A 21,398-nucleotide genomic window follows, 5' to 3' on the forward strand; every position below is an offset into this window, starting at 1 on the left:
CCTCCAAGCTGACTTGGATACTCCAGCATTTAGGAAGGGATCACCTGAGGCACTGTCCTACTGTTCCAGTCTTCTCTGTCAATTTGCATTAGCTCTCAGTATTTAGTGTGGAGCTTTACAGATCAGCCCTCCAACAATATTATATCGAAGTGAACTACAATGTTCACCATTTTAAGGAAAAATACCTCTATTTGCTGAGTGAATTGTATGCCTCATGCTAAATATAACACATACTCTTTTGTTTCTGTTTACGCATGGAAGTTAAATACCTAATGAATATTCTTCTCTTTCTGTATCCTTTTCTTATTGCTGCTGTTATTAGCAACATTAAGAGTAATTATGTTTTATTATGAAATTGTTTCAGTTTCTCACAACTGCTTCAAACCCCATTGCCTTTTCCAATACCTCACACACTGGAGGCTATTTGGTAGCTTCTCTCCCTGAAGACCTGCTGAGTGTACCCCAGAACTTTCACATAAATGATTTGTTACTCTGAAGTGTTAGCAAAATGCAAAGCACAGGCTGGTACTGGTCTCTGTCCCAAAGGTGCATTTCCATACCAGCAGATATACTGTATAATTTTAGAGTGCTCTGTAATGGGAGCAAGTGGGAAATAGCCCAGGGCATGTTTTTAATGGCCCACAAAATTAGCTTAACTTTTCACTAAAACACAGCAACTTCTTTAGTGAGGTATGTTTTAACAGTCTCATTAGAGGACAATTTAAAATAGAAAAATAAGATTGCCTGAAATCAAGCCTTCCAAGACCTGCATTGCAGCTGCCTTCATAACAGAAATACTCCAGGGTTAATCACCTCTGTACACCACCCTGAGTATAGAGAGTTCTGAGTGAGGTCAGTGCTTGTGTTCAGATAGTGGGTAATACGATACTTAAAAAACCAGTGGATCTGTTTTCAATAAAGTGGAATATTCTTGGTTACATCATGCTACCCTGAGCCATCTACTTTAACTCAAGAGCAGGAAGAACCAATGCTGTTTGTGAGGTGTCTGCTGTCTCATTGAGCAAACTGTCTAAAGGGCTCTATTTCTTCCATTAGTTGTTGTTGATGTATTTGTCAGCAGTGGAAATGTCTACTGTCCCTCAGCATACTTCAGGGCTTACTAGGATGTCCAAGGAAGAGCAGACCTCCCCTCCTTTGTATTGCTGCCTCTCATTGGTACCCTTTGGAGAGCTCAAGCTGTCCCTTAGGGCTAGCAAGAACCTTTTATTTCTAAGTGTTGCACAGGAGGTGGAAGTATCTGATGTTAGAATCAGAAGCTGCATCTGTGTGTAAAGTAAGTGTGAAGATAAATCCATTTCTTGTAGGTTTAATTTGGTCCAAGAGTGAACAGAGCTGAACAGAGTAGATTGTACAATTGCTAAAGATGGCACTGCCCCAGAAGAAAGGCCATCTTAAAAACTAAACCTGAACTTGCCCCACAGCCCCAGCTGAAGACGTGGTCAACACAAGACAGCCCTTTCTCCAGTTCTGCCAGACCTGAAGACAAACAGCAGCTCCTGCAGAGTTCAAAGTTTCACAGAAGACCATTTTCTGCCCCTTGAAGGGCTTTTCCTGGGGCCCTGTGCCTGTCTCCTGCTCAATGAATGCCATCTTTGTACCCACCAAGTTGACAAATGCCAGCACTGCAAAATAAGGATGACATTTCTGCTGCGGTATCAGGCCTGAGAAAGGGGATTATTCCGGGTAGTTGGGGCCAGGATGCGGCGCACAAGGGAGGCTGCACGACGCCCTTGTTTGTGCCGCGACAAGGAGGCCCTTGAAGGCTGCAGCCAAGGGCAAACACAAGACCTGTGTGTGGGGAGATGTGTGTGCACAGTGTCCCCAGCCAAGTCCCCAGACTCATGGCACACCTGTGTCAGCTTCCTCCCCAGCCCTCCTCATTATGCCCCAGCGCACAAAGAGGCAGCTGCGCCCGGGGAAGGGAGCCCGCCGTGCTGGCCCGGCCGGGGCCACCGGAAAGCAGGACCAGCCACCTCTTTTGTTGCCTTTTCAAAATCGAGGGTTTGTTTTGAGCCTGAGGAGGATAATGAGCCTCTCACCAGGCACACACTGAGCTGCACATCCCCCCCAAAATGCAGAGCGGATAAAATTAACTGGTCCTTGGAAAGACTGAAAAAAATAAATCAAGGGGCGAGAAGACTTTTGCTGTTGTGCCAATCTCCTCACAAGAGTCTGAATCTGTGGTTTACCAGAACAGCATAACCTTAAACAATACTCCTTGATTTAGAAAAATAACACTCAGAGACCTTATTATACATCAGGTGTTTCTGGCTTGTTTCTGTTTGTGTTCCATTTTATCATTCCACATTGGTTTTTTTGGGTTTTTGTTTTTTTTTTTTTTTCAATAATGCTGCTGAAATAATGCCATATAACAGAGAGGAGTACCTTAATATGAAAAACAAAATCAAGGTTTTCTCAATGGTTTAAAAAATTTTCCCCTCCAAGATGAAGGCAAATTCACTTGTACTACATCCCTGGGAGCAGAGCAGGCATGAGTCTTTCCTTAGACTAGCATCTGTCAATGGAAAGAGTATCAGGATGAAACAGTGTCAAAAGCGATAAAGAGCTGCACTTCTCCCTTCTCCAAATTTTCATCCAACCTTTCCAATCATCTTCTGCAGCAAACACCATGACAAGCATTTTACACAGATGCTTCTTGCACAATACCTTTTTTTAAATTAATAGTTTCTTAGCCTTGAAGCAAACAATGAGCAAGTAGTAAAGATATTTTCCTATGGGCTGTTCACTATGTCAAGAAGACTGCCTTAGACTTAATAAACACGATGGTCTTGGTCACAAATATGTTCCCATGACAAGAACTGAACCCAGCACAAAGCCTTGCCCTGCCTTCTGTGCCCTAGAGCCCTTTGGTGGATCCTCTGATCCCATGAGATTTCAATTAGAACATGTATTCTTCCTTTCTATTGTTTAATAACGAGCTTTTCACTTCACTGGCCTGTGGATATTGAAACTATCTGCTACAAAAGTACAAAAGTGGGATCAGATATTTTGAACAGGGTGATTAATTTCTAAAATAGAGCTAAAAACGGTTCCTAGTCATGTAGAGTAGTTGAACAGCTCTCCTTCCCACGTGCTTTCTGGTGCAGTATGTTATTGACTAGTAAAAGAAATACCTAACTTGGTAGTGGGGTCTGGTGTTAGTTGTTTTTTCTTGAAAAAAAATTCTTCCTTTGGGTACAAAGATTTACTCTGTAAGACGTGTTCTTATGCCAATCCATGTTGAAGAATATGGAATTACCAGTTGGCCTCAGGCCATTCTCCTGTTTTGGATCAGCTGCTAGCAACAGGTCTGGGGTATTGCCAGCATCAAATGCTCCAAGCTGTCCAGTGTGAGATTATGGTGAAATGTGTCCTATGGTGACAGCTACTGCTGTGTACACAGGCAAGAAAATATTGACTTTCAGGAAGTGAGACTTTAGGTATCTGTGATAAGGAAATGCTGTGTGTGAGTGTCTTTGACAATAAATTCTTAAATATAGGAAATGCCATTGGTGCCAGTGGACAAACATACTGTAAAGATTGCAAATGGTTGATTAATTTTGCTTTTTAAAGGACCAGGCAAAGCGGTAATAAAAAAAAATTTGGAATAGAAATGTCATCTACTTGCATGAAAGGAAATGGTGATTACATCTCAGTTGTTTAGACAGTTCCCCTTTTGTTTCAGTTTTCTCACTGTATTCTGGTCAAAACAGTTTCCATCCAAAAGTTTTAACATCAATGACTATCTTACACAGAATGGGCCTAAAACATAGGTGTTCAAAAGACTTACAGTACAGCCAGGCAGCCTGATGAGTCACATATGAGTTTCCTATTTCAACACAGAAAGATTTTATTTCTCTCTCAAACTCAAACATCCATGGCCTGAGTCAACCTATGACCTTTGTGTGTTTCCCAGGAAGTTTCAGATAAACGTCCTCCTGGCTTATTTTATGACTGAATGGAACAACAAAATAATTAGTTGCAAAAAGACAAAGAGTCAGTTAACTAACAGAAGGCAGAATCTGAGCAGTTGAAAAGGCTATAAATTTTATTTATTTTTGTTGTGTAACAGTCACCTCCTAGATGCCACTTTTCTCCATTCATTCTAGCAAGAACTCTGATGTGAGAAGTGCTTTTCACCCAACACTGCCTCTGTTGTCCTCTGACCCTTCACATACCTATTAGTATTCTCACTCTCTACTTAACTGGTTGCATTCCATCCTTCCTCACCTTCAAGGTACTGTATATTTCTACATGTGATTAAGAAAGACACTACAGAAGGAACTGGTTTGCTTCATCTTGTTTTCATGAGAATTTCAGTAAAATGCTCAAAGTTCTTGTAACATTACAAACACGAACTATGAATCTTACAGAATGGTTGATGAAGTCTGGCAGCTGCTGGTGCTGTTCTTGGGGAATGACAAGTGATTCTTTAGATTATTCAAGTTAGCTTTGCACAGAGTGGAAAAAAAAAACAGTCAAGGAGCCCAGTGGAAAATATAAATACAACTGCAGAGGGGAAGGATGGAAGAGATTAGAGGTGCAGATTCCTACTGTATTATCACAAACTGCACACCAAAGAATGGTTGCCTTTGGGTTATCTAAAAGTATGGGTGTATATGCCTATAAGCTCTGTGTTTAAAACACTGAGACTTTCTGATGCATTTCAGTTAAGATGTTAAAGGCTTGCTGCTCTTTCCTCACGGGAAGAACAAGCCTACTATAGAAGAAAACTATCTGGGAGTTCCTCCAAGGCAACTCTATGTGCACTGGTGGCCAGAGCAAGCAAGGACCACTCAAGCAGTGTCATGCACATGAACCAAATCAGGTAGCTGGGATTTGATGGCTCTTGAGGTAGGTGAACAAACACATGAATGCTCTGGGCAGAAAGGGTATGTTTCTAAGACTTTCTTCTATGCAATATGCTCATGTTAGCCCAGCACAATATTTCAAGAGGAAAGAATACTGGGACAAGAAAAAAGTCCCCTTCACATTTCTGCAGTTTACATATCAGCATCTGAAGTCATGTTTCATTTTTGGGCTATGCAGAGCATGTTTTTTCCAGGCTCAAGAAGAATGCTGTAATTCAAAACAGGCTGACTCAACTGGTGTTTTTGTATGTCATCTCATAGACAACATGGCAGGGGGGAAGGTGGAGGGAAGGAGGCTGAGGTGGAGAAAAGGAGGGTGGCTGCTCATCTGGTCTTTATTTCCTTTCCCTGTTTCTTAATAGTTCAAGCAAAAGGCCCATTCCAGCCAGAAGCAATGACACTCTTGCTGTGGTATTTCATCTTGGAGGAGGACAGGCCACAGCTTGCCCTGTGTGCTGGTGTCCTGGGAGCCTGTACCACTGCCCTGCTGTGGGGTGGGGAAGGTTACAGGGGGCAGGTGGTCCTTATGCTGCATTTGGTACAGGGGGAAGCTTTCTAAGAGGGCCCAAGCTTCGTCTTTTGCATAAAGAATTTCCTAGCTGGAAATCCTTACAACTGTGTAGGTACTTGCCTTACATTCTGTTGTTTTCTTTTAATGATATATCAGTGGAGATGCCACAAGCAAATAATTGAAAATGACAGTTCTGACTGCTTTAACCAGTCAAGTTGTGGAGAAAACAAACTGAACAAAAACAGAGACTTTATAAAAATGGCTCAAAAGGGTGAGGCCAGGGTCACCAGTGACAGGCCTATACCAGTCCTTTTTCAAAACTGTACAAGAAGATTCATGCTGTTTTGTAGTAACATTGATTAAATTCCCAGAATGTGAGGTACACTAGCACTGCCCATAATCCAGATGAAAATTCAGACATGGAGAGATCAAGTAACTTGTCCACAAACCAACAGAAAAGCCTGTAGTCAAGCCAGGAATGAAACCCTGGGCTTGCAGAGGCCAGTCCTGTGCCTTAACCACAAGATCACATTACTCTCATGATCCTGGCGTTCTTCTGCTGGAATTTTCTTACTGTAGTTATACCTATTCTCATGCAGTATGTGGGATATGCCATGAACCAGGTCTTGAATCCTTAAGGGTTTAGCGGGTAGTTGAAAGAGATCCTGTCCCTTTCAGAACAGAAGGAAGGAAGAAGGCTGAGTTCTTCTGGAAACATCCTTTCCCCTGAAATTTGCCCTTATCATCTTAACAATATTTCCTTTACTTTCTAAGAGTTGTTTTAAAGAGATAAAACCTTTAAATGAGCAAAAGCATTTCTAATTCAGGCTAAAAGAAATCCTGCATTATAATTATTCATACACATATTAATGGAACAAAAAAAATACACACACTGTGAGTATGGGAAAAAATATTTTGGGATGACGCAGTTTCATTTAAAAACTAAGCAAGAAATTAATGTTATTTTTAGATATACGAACATCAAAGATGCTAATTGGAATTCTTATTTACAATAAAATTCTTATTTATGAATGTTAATGTCATCCAAGCCCTAATAGAATTACGCCTCAAATGAAAAATACCTTAACATAAAGTCATCTTCCCTGACATCCTAGGATATCAACACAATCTGTTTCTAAAGAACAAATGAAAGTAGCAGATTCCCAAGTTGACATTTCTTCTTAAGATCACTGATATGTTAAAGTCCCTTCCCAAGTATTTTCAGCAAGTGTAGCACAGCAGATACTTGGCTTGGAGGAAAACCACAGCAGGTCTAGATTTACAAAAGGATAAAGGCACCAAAAGCTATGGTCATACAGCAGAGTTTTACAGTGCCACTCAAGCAGCAGAGAAACCTCTCTCCTCTCAGGATCTACCGACCTCTTTAATACAGGAATTTTCTCTACTCCCCTCTGTAAATTGACACCAAAGTTGCATCACGCTGCACCCAGTATAAGATTAAGCTACAGTAGTTCATGAACAGCAAGTACTAAATGTTTCGCAAATACTAAATGCAAGTACTAAATGTTTTGCAAATTGCCATGTTTGCAATTAAATTTTCAGTGTAGCTTTCAAACAGTTCAAATAGTAAGGACAACACTATTATTTTGCATATAGTTGGAAGAGAGAAAAGCATCAGATTCTCAACTGTAACACACAAAAAAATAACAAAAGCTCTATGGTCACCCTGTAAATTGGAAAATTCTCTGATCCAAATACTCTTGAAAATATGCTTTGATCATATGCTGGGTACACCAAATAGTGGACATATCTATGTCTGGACCTTAGTCTTCCCATACATCTTTTTTTTTAATAAGGAAAGAAATACTATCACAGAAGCAACTGGAGATCAGTAGCTTTATCTCATAATCATAATTTAATCTACGTCTTTTCTTCACGTAGAAACTTTGCATAAACACATCTCAGAACAGCAATGAAGCAGAAAGCAGCATCCCAGTTGTTGAATTTGGCTCCAAAAGCACCTGCTACACACTTAGATTTGGAATAGAATTGCCTTCAGTGACATCTGCCTGCCTTCCCATCTGCTCTGAACAGTTTCATGACCTATATGCCTGAGAGGCAAGGGGTCTATCAGAACTACTCCACTGCTTTGTACAGAACAGATCATAATCCTTAGACCTGTCAGTTTCTCACTAGATCAGTGCCCCAGCTGTGCCACATTAGCCCTAGGAGAATTGTGAAATCCACATGAAGGCATCTGAGGTGAACCAATTAAACAAGTACAAAAATATGAGCCTTGACCTCAGCTTGGAAGAGGCAACACTTGATTCTAGCAAGGGTTTGAGGCTCCCTTCTCCAAAACCCTGATTCCAAACTACTAAATAAGTATGAATATATTAAATATAGTGTGCCACAGGAGGGGGAGGGAAAGGAGGAGAGTATTGCCATTGTATGTTCTCAAGCAACGGATGAAGGGGGACAAAAGAGTCCAAACATCAGGAAACTATTAAAATGAATACATTCCTAGTTTCTTCATAATTAATTCAGCATGTCCAATTTTGTATCAGAGAAGGGAAAGGAAAGATTTTGACCACTTCCTTTTATCTCAAGCTGTTTGGAAGAATATGATCTTATAATGCTGAAAAGTGCCTCACTGCATCCCAGCAGGCGAGTGTAATTTTAACTCTTCCACATACCTAATTTGATATGCAAATCCCTATTTTCTGTATGACATACAATTCTTTAATTACACAGCAGAGACCCTGGTTTGCATACACACACTCCATCACCACTTTCTAGCCCCACCCCCTTTTTTACTTTGTACTGCATTAAACAATACCTTGGAATCAGTTTTCACTGTGCAATTTCCTAAGGGAATTGTTTTCAGTTTGCTTGCTTTGTTGCACAAGTTAACATTTCATTCAAATTTTAATGGTTACCTTCACACGCATAAGGACCTGTTCTTAGATAGAGTTATGCAATACTTTCAAAAGAAGATTCATCAGGCAGCAATTTATATGCTCAAGTAATGTCATTGTTTTCAAGGTCCTGCAGGAACAAGTGTATTAAAGCTGTGATTGGCCCCCAGCATAGACAGCCCATGTGGGAGCTCTTTCATGGTCATTCAACAAACAAAGAGTAGCATGTGCAGGTAAAAGAAATCCTTGAAGTACAGTCAACCAAGGTAACTATTTGCAGCTTTCCTTAACAGAAGATTTGGGTAGGGTTGGCAGAGTTCTGTGACTCTGAAAATTTACCAAACATATTAAATATAAGATCACTGCCTGTTGCCCTGTATATAACACATGAGATATTAAATACATAAGCATACCTGGAAAATTCATGTGAACTTCAGGAAACACAGAAGTGTATCTGAGATTAGTTAGAACTGTGAATGTATGGGGAGTCTATCCTTCTGTTAAGGGTCCACTATAGGGAGAACAGGTTTCTGTGCAATAGAGTATGCACTCAAATATTCTTCTGTGAAAAGGATTGACTGAAAAAAAATTGAGTGTTATTTGCTTTGTTTTGTCATAATAGCACTAATGGAAGTGAGATGAAGGTTGAGGTTCCACTATGCTACACAAGCTACATTACCATAGGTAGTCCAAAGTGGCATTTATACAATGCCACAAGAACTGCAAACCAAATCAGTCCTTACACTTTGTTTTTCGTTTTCTAACTGAACCTTTTGGGGCTGTGTTATCATATCTTTATTATATCTATGCACATACAGTAGCACACAATAAGAGCACCAGGGCATTTTTAATGCCAGGTTGTGCTGACTTTCAGTTGAGAGTGTTGGAGGGTTCACATTGCAAAATACAGCTCTGACCCTCCCACACCCACAAACCACTTGGGAGCCAGTCAGTGCATCAAGCTGTTGTTTGCTGTTACCCTTTTCATTTGATGAAGCATGCTCACAAACAGACCCTCAGAGTTCTTCTATGAAGGGGATCCACCTACCAATGTTAGGCTGATTTAATCTTTTCCTGTGCTGTACAGAGCCCTTTCAGCTGTGTAAAAGAAACTTGGGGGAGAACAAGAGCATTAAATTCTGTCTCTGCATTTTGCTTTGAGGAAACTCAGCCTCCTGTTGTTTATAATGAATTTAGTTTTAAGCAGGGCATGTTGGGGGAGGGGGGCATGTTTTGTTTTTGCTGACACTGCAGACTGATACTTTGAGGGAATTGTTTAGGGAAAGCAGAGTCTCCTTTATTATGTACGTCATTGCCAAGTGATTTGGCAGATCCCTCCATGAGATGCACTCCCTGATAGGTTGACAGAGAGCTGGACTGGCCAGTTACCAGCAGAAAAGCTCAACTTAAACACTCTAAAAGTCTTATGATGGCCAATTTGTGGTTTTGGCTCAAGAAAGAAAGATGAAAAATAGAGACAGCTGGGTGTCAGTGAGGGATGGAATATTGAGGTAGTTTTTGTTACTGTGCCCCACAAAATTCACTGGCTTTGTACATGGGTTGTATCCAGCCAAGACAAACACACACACTGACCAGGTACACCTGCAGAGGTGATGTCAGTTGTGTCAGTGCTTGTCCAAAGTCAAAACCCTAATTCCTAGATCCTGACATTGAGACACACTTCAAGTAATGGCTGGTTTCTGGTCCTTGCAGAAAAATCTGTTTGGTTTTGGTCCTCCCCAAAGCCTACCTGTCCAGGATGCAGTAAATCTTTGAAACATCTGAATGAAGACGCACCAAGTTTTTGCAGCCAAGGATAGAAACCAGGCCAAAGACTAACCTGGGCCTACAGGCAATGGGACAGTGTATATTAATAGGGTAACAACAAAATGTTGTGCCATTATGAATAGGAGCATAACTTTGCCAGATTAACTCTGGACATAAATAAATCCCTATCTGCAGAAAGAGTAAGAAGAAAGAGTAAGAAGAGAATCCCCAGTACAGGAACTGCAGGACCTAAACACCAACCAAATCCTATTATTAACCACCATTTATATGGAGCTTGGGTGGGGAGAGAATAGGAGGCTAATGGTTTAAATGAGGTAAATCCCACATTCTGTAAAGTAAGAGTTTTAGGTTAATACCGACAAAATGTGTCTTCTTCCTCTCTTTTGTCACTTAGTAAAGGAAAAACCCCTGGTGAAAATAGTTTTTGCCCTCCAGCTGAATGAGCACTGAGATACCCCAGTTGCAGAGTGACCCTGTGGGCAGGGCTGGCTGCTTCTGTGCCAAGGAGCAGGCTGTTTCTTGGAAATGTTTATGCAATTCAGCTGTGCTCCTGCTGGAGCCAGACACTTTAAATTAAAAAAAAAAACAACAACAGAACCCAACAACAAAAAACCCTAACAACAAATAAAACACTCAGCCTCAGATCTCTCAGGCCATTAGTGTATCTCACTCAGGTTTTGCCTTCTACCACATACTGTCAAATACCTGTTTTGTTTGGTTCTGCAGGGTAGAGGGAGTTGGAGGATTGCCTTCACTGCTGTCAGTGGTTCCTAATGATGCTTCCCACTAGAGAAAATGAGCTTGCTTGTTTGTGAATCTAAATTCCCTGTGGGGCATAGTTTGGGAAACTGAAGATATGGGAAGGAAAATAATATCTGTTCAGGCAATGCATAAACATCCATAAAGCAGAATAGCAAAACACCTACAGAGACTGTTGTAACTTTGCCAGCAAACTAATTAGAGTCACTGACTGAGGAGGGAGCTGTGACAGTCAAGAAGTTAAAATAAAAATAAATCAAAAGTTTAGTCTAACAAGTATAACAGGAAATCACCAACAGAGTCAGGGCTCCTACATTCTTTTCCTGGTTCTGCTTCCGATTTACCGAGAAAGTTGGAGAAGCCAGATTTTAAAAGTAGCTTCTAATTTGGAAAGGCTCCATTTCTGATGCCTATCTGTACACACAGAGGACTTCACAGATGAGTATCTTCAGTGTTCTCTGTGCATTTGTGAGGGCAGAGCATTCCAGGGCATTGCTGTCTCTGGAGTCACCTGTGTGACCTGGACAAACCCACAGTCACTGGCCCGCCCAAGTGGCTGTCTCTGAGTTTCCCATCTGGGAATTGTGCCTGGCACAACATATTGCTGTGGGAGTCCAATGTTTAAATGCTCTTTATGGCTGGCATAACATATTGCTGTGGGAGTGTTATGTTCAAATACTCTTTGTAAACATTTACAAGATTTTCAAGACATACTCTGTCTCCAAAGTCAGTGCTATTACTTTTGGAAATAATGAACCCTGTGACCTGCACATTTCCTGAAAGGACCACTGCTTGGTAGGGACATTGAGCTGCATTTTCAAGTCTGGCTGCAGGAGGAGTTTAAGAAGAGGGTGATTTAATTAGAAAATCAAAAATAATTTTTCTTTGGTTCAATAACACCCCCCTCCCCAGTCAAAACTGCAAATAAAACAATCTATGATGCCTCAGGAGGAGAGGGAAGATCTCTCAAACACAGGAGCTCTCTGGACACAGGGTTTCTATTCAATTCCATGAGAATTTTTAAATAAAGGGAGCATGTGGCTTCTTCTTACACCGAGTTGTGCTATGAACTCCTCAGAGGTATAACCAAATTAAGTATCCAGAATAAGGATGTCTCCATAAATTGACATTTTCTTGCATTACATTCAGTTGCAATCTCATCCTTATCAAGGGACACCACAGGTCAGAGAGCTACACTCTGGGTGCCTGCCAGCACTCACTTAGTTGTGGAAGTCTGAATGTTTCTCACTATACCAATGCACTTTTTGTTTCTTCTGTGCTATACTACTGTAAATATGTGTGTCCTGGTCAGCTTCATTTTTGTTATCAACCATAATATTTACAGTGGTTTGTCAGAAGCAAATTATTATAGATGTTTGCCTGTTTGTACTGGAGGTTGCTAATGATCTGATCTTCTAAAGAATATTGCTATGCTGAAGAATAAGCATAAAAAAGGCAGAGAATGTTGTTTACTGACACTACAGAAAGAAAAAAAGGCTGGAGCAGGTTTGGTGTCCCCTGCTCTTCCACCCACAGGATGCGGGGGAGAGTGCACTCAATGTTCCTTTCCCTCTTTCTCCCACATGCGACCCAGGAGGTAACACAGTGTTCACCATCTCCATCAGCCACTGGAGCCTGAGTCTCAGAGCTCCTGCCAAGCTCAGGTCTTCTGCCAACCACCTGCTTTTGCAACCCATGTTTTCACATAGAAAGCAATTTGGACCTACACGCTGAGAAATCGCACAAGCTCCCAAAACAAAAACAAATGCCTTCCCAGCATGATGGCTCATTTCACTTCTGTAAACTTTATCTGGAAGTCTGAAAAAAGAAAAGCTGCTTAGGCCTGACATGTAAGTAAGTGACAAAGAACCCTTTGATAGGTGATCATGGTATCCTGCCACTATACAGGCAAAGTACCTCCCTCTAGGCAGCAACAAACTGAACACAGTGAATACATGGACAGAGTTTCAACACCTGCTGGGGACTCTGGGAAAATGGCTTCATCTTTACAGCTATCCCAGCACAGCTGGATACAACACCCTCATCTTCACAGGCCTCACCATATTTTGTTAAGTCTAACAGTTTTAGCAAGTGAATGTACACACAAGAAATAAACCTGGTATTTGCATACAGTCATTGTCAACTCTAGTGGCTTCTCTAGATAAAAAGGATTTCTTTAAGGGACATTTAACATTCAGGCATCACAACACACCATTTGTGAATCCTTTCCTATTTCCTTCAAAAGGCAGAAATAGTGAAACCATTTACCAAGAGCAAGAAATGAGATAAAGTTAATAAAGTTATTATTTCCCCTAGTCAGAATGTCTTTCCTTCATATTCAATCCCAGTTTGTGCACTCCCATATCATAATATATAGGCTGTGAAAACCAGAATTATTAAAAATCTTCTTAACTAGGGTTTTAGTGAAAAATAGATTAGATTTCTAAACTGGAATTTCTACTTAAAATAGTCCTTTATTACTACTGAGCTACTCCTCCTGATGCTAGATATATTGCTAGCAATATATATTCAATAGTGATGATTTTATCACAATGAAACTAATATTAAAACTATTTATTCAAAAAGTGAAAAGGCATATTTCTAAATACTCAGCATCACTAACAAGTATTATGTTTTCTTGAACTTTTGAATGCTTCTTACAGAAACCACTCTCAGAACTGTTAAATTTTAGCTTCAACATATGAACTCTTCATTAATGGGATATGTCCTCCATAATATCTTCTGCCCAAAGTTTCCTAATCAAAAACTTTATTTTTCTACTACACACACACACATCCCCCTGTTTTCAGTCATTCATTGCTGCTTCCTTTTGTTTTGTAGGCTCGTCCAAAAGGAGAAGGCCTGACACCATACCAGGGCAAGAAACGCTGCTTTGGAGAATATAAGTGCCCAAAATGCAAGAGAAAATGGATGAGTGGAAACTCCTGGGCTAACATGGGACAAGAATGTATCAAGTGCCACATTAATGTTTATCCTCACAAACAGGTAGGAGAAGTGCAGACCTGATACCAACAGGCTTGGAACTAGGAATGCTGTTGAGTTTGTAAAGCGTGGGTAAAACTTAAACAGAACTTCACATGGACTACAACATGCCACAGAGAATGTTCTCCAGATGAGCTGTCCCAGTCCTGGAAATCTGGACAGGTGTCATCAGAGTTGCAAAATTTGAATGATCTTTCTTTCAGTACAAATACCTCAAACCCAAAATCTTTACCTGCCTTTCTTATAGAAGGAGACTGTGGGGCTTTTTAATCTTAAATAGAGTAAAAAAGGTTCAGCAATAACAATTGGCCTTCTAGTTCTTCTGATTCTCTCCATATTCACATCAATTTATTGTTTCATTCTGCTGGTATCAGAAGAGTTATTTCCCATGTGTACTGCTTTTTTTCACTTGTTGGATTTTCTCAAGGGGCTATCTCTACTTACAAAGAGTAGTGATAAAGTAGAACAATACTAAGATGACTCCTGCCTAAAAAAATTCCTTGGTTAATGACACTAATTTAAAATAAGAATCTCAAAGCTTCCAAGGTCTCTTGTTCCTTACCTCTGTTTAGACAGCTTGTCTAAAAAAATCCAAAATCTAGTCCTTTTCATTCTTCCAGGGGCGCTCTGTGCTGCTTCTGGTTAACCATGACAGCAACAGGCAGACAGTGGAGGGGACAGCATCAATTCATGCACAGAGTCAGCAGCAGCAGAGAGTTAACAGGCTGCAGGAGGTCTGTGGTGCTTCTTGACACAGTTTCCTGTCTGCTTCCTGTCCCAAACATGGTTTTTGTACAAGCATCCAGTGCCACACCAGACTCTCTAAACATTTATCAATATTTATCAGTTGAGAGCTATTCTGCCCTATTTTGGGAAATATGTTATACCCAGCCACTGGTACTCTTATACTAAGAACTATTTTGTAAAAGGACAGTGAAAAATTTAGTTAATAGTCCAATATTTCTAGTTTGAGAATTAAAGCACAAAAAAAGTCTTGTGCACATAATACAGTTTTATTATTTTTTTAATAGCTCTGCTCCACCACCTTAACATTTTCTATATATATTTCCTATTTATTCTTTAGATTTTGATTGTTTTGTTGGTACCTATCATAGCAGTGGCCTCATTCATGTTTGATTTCCTATGCACTTTCAGAAGTGTTTAAGCCTTCACTTCCCTCTCAGTGGGTGTCCTCAGTTAATTATATCCTCCCCCTGCATTTCTTATATGGGATCAGAGTATTTGCATTCTCATCTGAACCTTCCATTGGACAGGTTTTCCAACTTAAATAATTCACCTAAGAAAATATCTTGCCTCCCCCTACACAACATGATTCTCTTGTGTTATTTTAACTCCATTTGGAAAAAAAAGAAAGTTAAAGAAAACAGCAGACAGACACTACAAAACAACAAATTACCACAATATGTGATGTGATTGGTCATAGTACAAATAATCAATAAATGGAGTTTTTCTTCAGTTTAACAAAAAACAAACTAGAGAAGTCTAGCCTCCTTTCAACATCAGACAGTATTTACTTATAGTGCAATAAATTATTTCTCATTTCAAGCAATCTTTTCAATATTTCTCTTCAGCAACGTGCTGGAATTCATCATCTCCTATTCTTACTCCTTGCCCTACCATTTGGTAAACATATAATTATTACCTAACAGGGAAAAGGATATCTTGGAACATTATTTAAAAATATAATGGTCATTTTATCAGCAGATGAAAGTCACTGCTGATAAAAGTCACTCAACATGAAGTAACCTCTTGTCAAGATATGAGAGCTTCCAAAACAAAATAAACCTGTAAACATCTCAGCCCGTATCTAAAACAGTCCATGGTGAGGGCCTATGACAGAAAGTTCCCATTCACTGTAGTATATTCATCATGAAAATTCAGACCAGGTCAAACCAACCCCCCTGTTCCACATCTGGTCCTAAGCAGTGGCAGACAGAGAAATATATGTGTGTATAGACAGGACAAAACAATCACCTTGGAGGATACTTTCCCAGCCTCTTGTATGGCCTAGTGAATATCTCTGCATTCTCCCAGTTTGTCACCAAAGAGATCAAACCTTGGAGAGTCTATGAAATAGCTGAAATCCAACCACATGGGCCACCAAGCCTTCCTGTGTCACCGTCACTGTTGGATGCTTGTGACCAATTTAGGACAAAAAATTGAAAACCTTGTTTCAGGACTGCTCAATATTCACTGAATTGTGAATTAGGGGTTTCTTCTCAATTGCCAGGCTTGCCCTTTTCTCCCAGCCTCATCTCCATAGCTGTATTTCATCTTCTCCAAATCCATGGACTTCCCAGTACTGTAAGGTTTGTCCAGGTCTCACGAACGATGGTTTGGTGCTGAAGCACTCCCATGTAACTGGCTCAGGCAATAATATCAGAGTACTGAAGACAATAATCTCCGCTCTGGATAGCTCTGGGGGTAGCCATTCAAGCACATATGTTGGCTCAGTGAATGGCTTGTGCAGCTATGCTCAAATCTTGATTTCCTATGCATACCTTTGGTTAGTGAGTCCCTGGAGAGGAGAGCAGCCACACTTTCCTGCCACCTGCTCATTGTTCCTGGAGGCTCGTTTCACTCCAGGAAACTATCCCGGGCCAGTTCCCCACAAGGAATGCCTCAGTTCAGCCCTGTGCTCTTAGTCCACATGGGCTAGCTGTGAGAATGAGTTTTTAATCTCTCTGGGGCAGGAAAAGTCTTCTCAGCACTTTTACAGCTGTGTATATACTTTGGAGTGCTCTATAAATACAGCTCTAAATCTCTGTATTTAAGAGATGGTGGAGCACATAATTACAAGGACTAACACAAGAGCCTGACAGGAGAGCTGCTGCCATTCATTCCCCAGCTCATCCCCCAAGGAGAAAATCAGGTGGCTGTTGCACCTGAGCTGCAAAACTGCTCCTCAAGCAAGCTTTCCTAAATTATTCCACTGTGTCCCTCCTTCTGCATTTTCACCACTCCTTCAAGTGACAAACCTTCCCATGGGAGTGCTTACAGGAATGCACAGAAAACCATAGGGGCAAAAACCTACCCAGACAAACGTACTCTATGGAAATTTCAAAAGTTGTTTCCCAGGTAGTTACTTTAGCTACTCTTAAGCATAAACAGGAATCTCAGACAAGACTTAAACCTCTCCTGCTCTTCCAAGGAATTTGGATTTTGTGGTTGCTTATGTTATGTTTGTTTTTTGTGTTGTTTATGCTCCTTCTTACCCTGCTTCAGCAACAGAGCTAGTCCTTATAGTCATTCACCAGCATTCTTGGCAGTATAACAGCCCAGATACCAAGCTCTGAATTCTTATTTTCTTCTCCTGCCTACTATAGCAGTAACATCTGTGCCCATGGTTACTTCCTGGCTGGCTTCTTATCAAGGCTTCTTCTCCGACTTTGTGGCTGAGGCCAGTGCTGTTTGTGATGACAGCTGCTGCACTGGTGCAGACCCAGCCATCTGGTGACTGACTTGTCCTCTTGGACACTATTTTCTTCCAGCTGTCAGGAATTTACTGCTGGACTGGAAATAATTTGGTATGTAAATACATACCTCATGATATTCAAGTTATTACTTTCATGGGCAATTCAGTGGGCTCATCATAATTCTCAGATCTGAGTGTAACCACAGCCACCTTGCTTCCTTTAGTATGGGGACGAGTGCATAGGGTCACTCAGGCCCAATAAATTTTTCAACAGTTTCAAGCCTACAAGTATGATCTTTTGCATCTTTAGATTTAATAATCCCCCCCCCAGCATGCCCACACTTGTGTACTCCAGCTATGAGAATGCAGTTCATCTCAGTCTGCTGCTTTTCTGAACTCTAAAGAGAGATTTTCACCATTTACCTCATGCTGTTATCATTCATTCCTAGCTGGCCTGTCCCAGAGGCTTGCTGCTGACAGAGGCTGCTTGCTCTCTCTAGGCATCCTGCCTCTGATCTGCAGCCTTCTTATCACTGCTCCTTGGATTCATGGTGACAGCCCAGGGCCTTGGTAATGTCCCTCTTCCCCCAGGCAGTTAGAAAAGCTGAGGGTCTGCTGCTCAAGAATGTATATTACATTTAATCTTTTCTTCCCCAGTGCCCAGTTTTTTTTAAATTGGAATAAAATTTTACAAATTCACAATAGCATGTGTTTCTTGAGGGAAGCATGGCTCCTTAACACTGTCAACCTAACAATTATCCTGCCAGCAATAGCTGCAGAATCTTTCTATTTACACTTCTAATCTGACATTTAATCATCTCATTTGCTGCATTAAGACTGGATGTAAATGAGTCCAGAAAATTATTTTTAAGTGTTTTCTCTCCTTTGAATTCTGATGAGATGCTTTACCCATCAGTGGTGCAATTAAATTGTTCCATTCTACAGCAGAAAAAATGTCAGTCTTCTAAATACAAACAGAAGTAGGCATATTATTCCATTCTACATCTTAGTGGAAGCAATTCCCCTCAAGATGTCCTAGTGATGCTTTCTTTAATACCTAATACTTCATCAGGGTGAGTATTTTCTTTGAGGGGTTTGGGGTTTCAGCTGACTGTTGGGGAATGCAGAGGTCATGCAGTACATGTAGATTGCGACAGCAATAACTCATAATCAAAAGGTAATTTGCAGGTCAGGAATTGATATATAAATTTAAATTTCTTTCAGCTTCATTCCCCTGAGGCAATATCTTTATTCACCACCACCAAATGTTTTCCTGGTGGAGCTGCACAAGATTATTTCCACCCTGCAACTACCAGGAGAAAATTAAAGAAAGATGCACAAAAGTGAAGTCCGGAAGAATACAACTGGATGCTTGCAAAAAATCCTCCAACATACATATATATATATTTAACTTTTACAGTTAAACTCTCCATTTAATGGAAAAAAGAATACCTTTCCCCTGAGGAACACAGCAGGGTTTACCATTGTTCTACAAGCCCCATTTCACCACTTTCTAAGGAAAGGAGTTAACTTTTCAGCCCTATAGCCTGTCCCCTTCTCCACATCCCATCCAAGTGCATGGCTGAGTCCTGAGCAGCAGGACAGAGCTTTTGCAGCCTCCTCAGTTACTGGTGTCTCTTCCTGAACTCAGGCAGTCCCCAGAGCTGGCACAGTGTGAGCCAGATCCTGCTACACCCCTCTTGTGCCAGTGTCCTCTCCTTCCCCTCTGCTTCCACCACAGCAGAGCTGGGGAGAATTGCCCAGCCCTGATGGACACACACCTCTGACTAACATCCTACACTTTTAGCATGGTGTAAGAAGGGTTCCAAGAGTATAAGATTATTACTTTTAGGTTCTCCTCAGATCAAGAACACTTGTTACTCAGGGTGATTAAAGGGGGGTTTTTTGTCTTTACAAGAAACCCATGAAGAGAAAATGGCAAATGGAGATAAGCTGGGTTTTAATTTTGTGCAAAAGTTGGGTCAAAGTGGTTTTGAGACACAAACCACACAAGTGCACTACCAATTTCAAACCCTCAGCCCTCCTCCACCTCACCAGAAATACAGTCTGGGCTCTGCATGGCTTCATTCCTTCCAGGTGGCTCTTGGCAACCTGCTTTCCTGCATTTGTAACCCCTCTCTCCCCAGCCTGTGTTGTAACACACTGGTAACAATAACAGTTCTGAAATCAAAATGCTTTGCAGGCCAAAAAGCTGAGCTCAATCAACGCAGGGGGAAAGCAAACCACGGAGTGCTATTGTTTCTGAAAACCATCCAAAAACTCTTGGCGCTTCAAGGCATTCCCAATGTCCTTTGCACTATTTCCAGGAAAAATTATTCCCAAGGCCTTGCATATTAAAAAAAAAAAAAAAAAATCTGGCTTATATCAATAAACATGATAACTGCTGTATTTTTCTCTTTAATCAGAGCACAGCTAGCATGTAGAAGCAATCAGAGCTGAGTCAAATAGCCTGTTTCAAGTGTAGCATTTCAAAACTCTCATTTGCTGTTGAAGAGTGTAAATTAACCCCTGGCACTCCAGAACCTGCACTTCATCTTTGTATATTTATGGAATGCAAATTCTTGAAGAATATTTGTGGGCAGATGTTGGTGAAATAAGTGGTAGATAAGGTAGAAAGGAAGTTTTTCTGACCAAACACACTTATTCAACTTGCCTGTCTTGTGGAAGAAGCAGTATCTGCACCAGTGCTTGGACTGCAAGCCTAAAAACAGAATTGCTGATTCTGATCTCAAATCTCAAGATAGTGACATCAAAAAAGTCATTTAAAGCTCAGTGGGGTTGCAGGGCGTTTGGAGATGAAGAGTCCATCTAACCTTCCCCATCTGACACAGGAAATCCAATTTGCAGTTGAAATGTAAATGAAGTTAGACTCAAAGATCTATATGGTGCAGGACAATATCATGGTTCAAAACACTGAATCAGAAACAAACCATTGACAATTGCTACTGAATCACTCCTATATATTGTTTTGACTAGCTGTGCAACATAATAAATGTTGCACTTACGGTAGAATATGTTTTGTGTCACTTTAGCCATTCAGAAATGCTTCTACTCCCTGATTTATGAGAAATTCTTGCAGTGTTACATAGCCAAAAAACCCTTTCAATAGCTCTATTCCACAGGGTTTCAGGTAGGTGGCTTGATGAAGAACATATAAATAAAATCTTAGATGATCAGGTTTACTATAAGACCTTACAGATAAAGAAAAGTGTTTAAGATTAAGAAAGGTGTTAAGAGATAAATAGCCAAGATGGTGTAATTTATATTTACCCACCCAATTCTCCAAGAATCACATTTTGAAGATACAAGCAAGGGTCTAATATTCCTGTAAAAACAGTGAGAAGCTTATGGCTAGTTTTCAGATTTCACACCACATGCTGTGTCTACCACAGTCTCACAGAAGAACTGCTGCCTTCATGGCACTGTGCAATGAAACAGTCTTTCGGATACATTTCATGAAAACAGATCAGTTATAGGTTAGGGAACTTGGGTTTTTTCCAAGCAAATGGTGTGCTTTAATAAGTTCTACCTCACATCTCTATCACTTCCCTACTTAGTAGATTTCCCAAACATTTAACTTTGTCACAATATTTAACATAGGTATTTTATTTTCAGAATGATTTTGAAGCCTTTTACATGTTGTGGAAAATGACAGCACAAATACCTACTAACAGTGAATCTGTTTCATTTCCTCCAATGCTGTGATTTAATGAATATTATTAAAAATACATAATTTATTACTCAGATTCAGTGCAAAGGATTGTGTTACAAGGTTGGATTTTGTTTTGGTTTTGTATTAGTTTGGATTTTTTTTTTTTATTAATAGCTTTGCAGCTGCTCTGCTTGAAAACTTTCAGCCTCAAAATCATGGGACTACCTATTGGGAAAACACCATTTAGCTGTATCTGTGTATATTTAAGTATATTAAGTATAATAAGAGTATCTGTGCATATTTAAGACATTTTCTTCATGTAGCAGCTAGTCCTAACATTGGTAATCCCTGCTCTGCATTGCTGGGTAATGGGATTCCCATGCTTTAGGTGTAAATGCCTTCGAGACATCTAAGTTACTGGAGCTAAGCAAATGAACTCTTTTGTTACTGCTTTTAT

The 21,398-nt window shown here is 40.4% G+C and overlaps 2 protein-coding genes across 2 annotated transcripts in view; one reads left to right on the plus strand and one right to left on the minus strand.

The window, feature by feature from the left end:
• The window catches only part of ANXA11 (annexin A11), a 190,227-nt gene that overhangs the window by 130,911 nt on the left and 37,918 nt on the right, over positions 1-21,398 (minus strand). The window lies entirely within an intron of this gene.
• The window catches only part of ZCCHC24 (zinc finger CCHC-type containing 24), a 101,975-nt gene that overhangs the window by 73,853 nt on the left and 6,724 nt on the right, over positions 1-21,398 (plus strand). The window contains exon 3 of the mRNA XM_083866716.1: positions 13,671-13,835. Coding sequence (XP_083722842.1) covers positions 13,671-13,835 — 165 coding nt within the window. The remainder of the gene's footprint in view (positions 1-13,670; positions 13,836-21,398) is intronic.

This window comes from Zosterops lateralis, assembly GCF_965231275.1.
Source record: "Zosterops lateralis genome assembly, chromosome: 8".
Taxonomy (NCBI): domain Eukaryota; kingdom Metazoa; phylum Chordata; class Aves; order Passeriformes; family Zosteropidae; genus Zosterops; species Zosterops lateralis.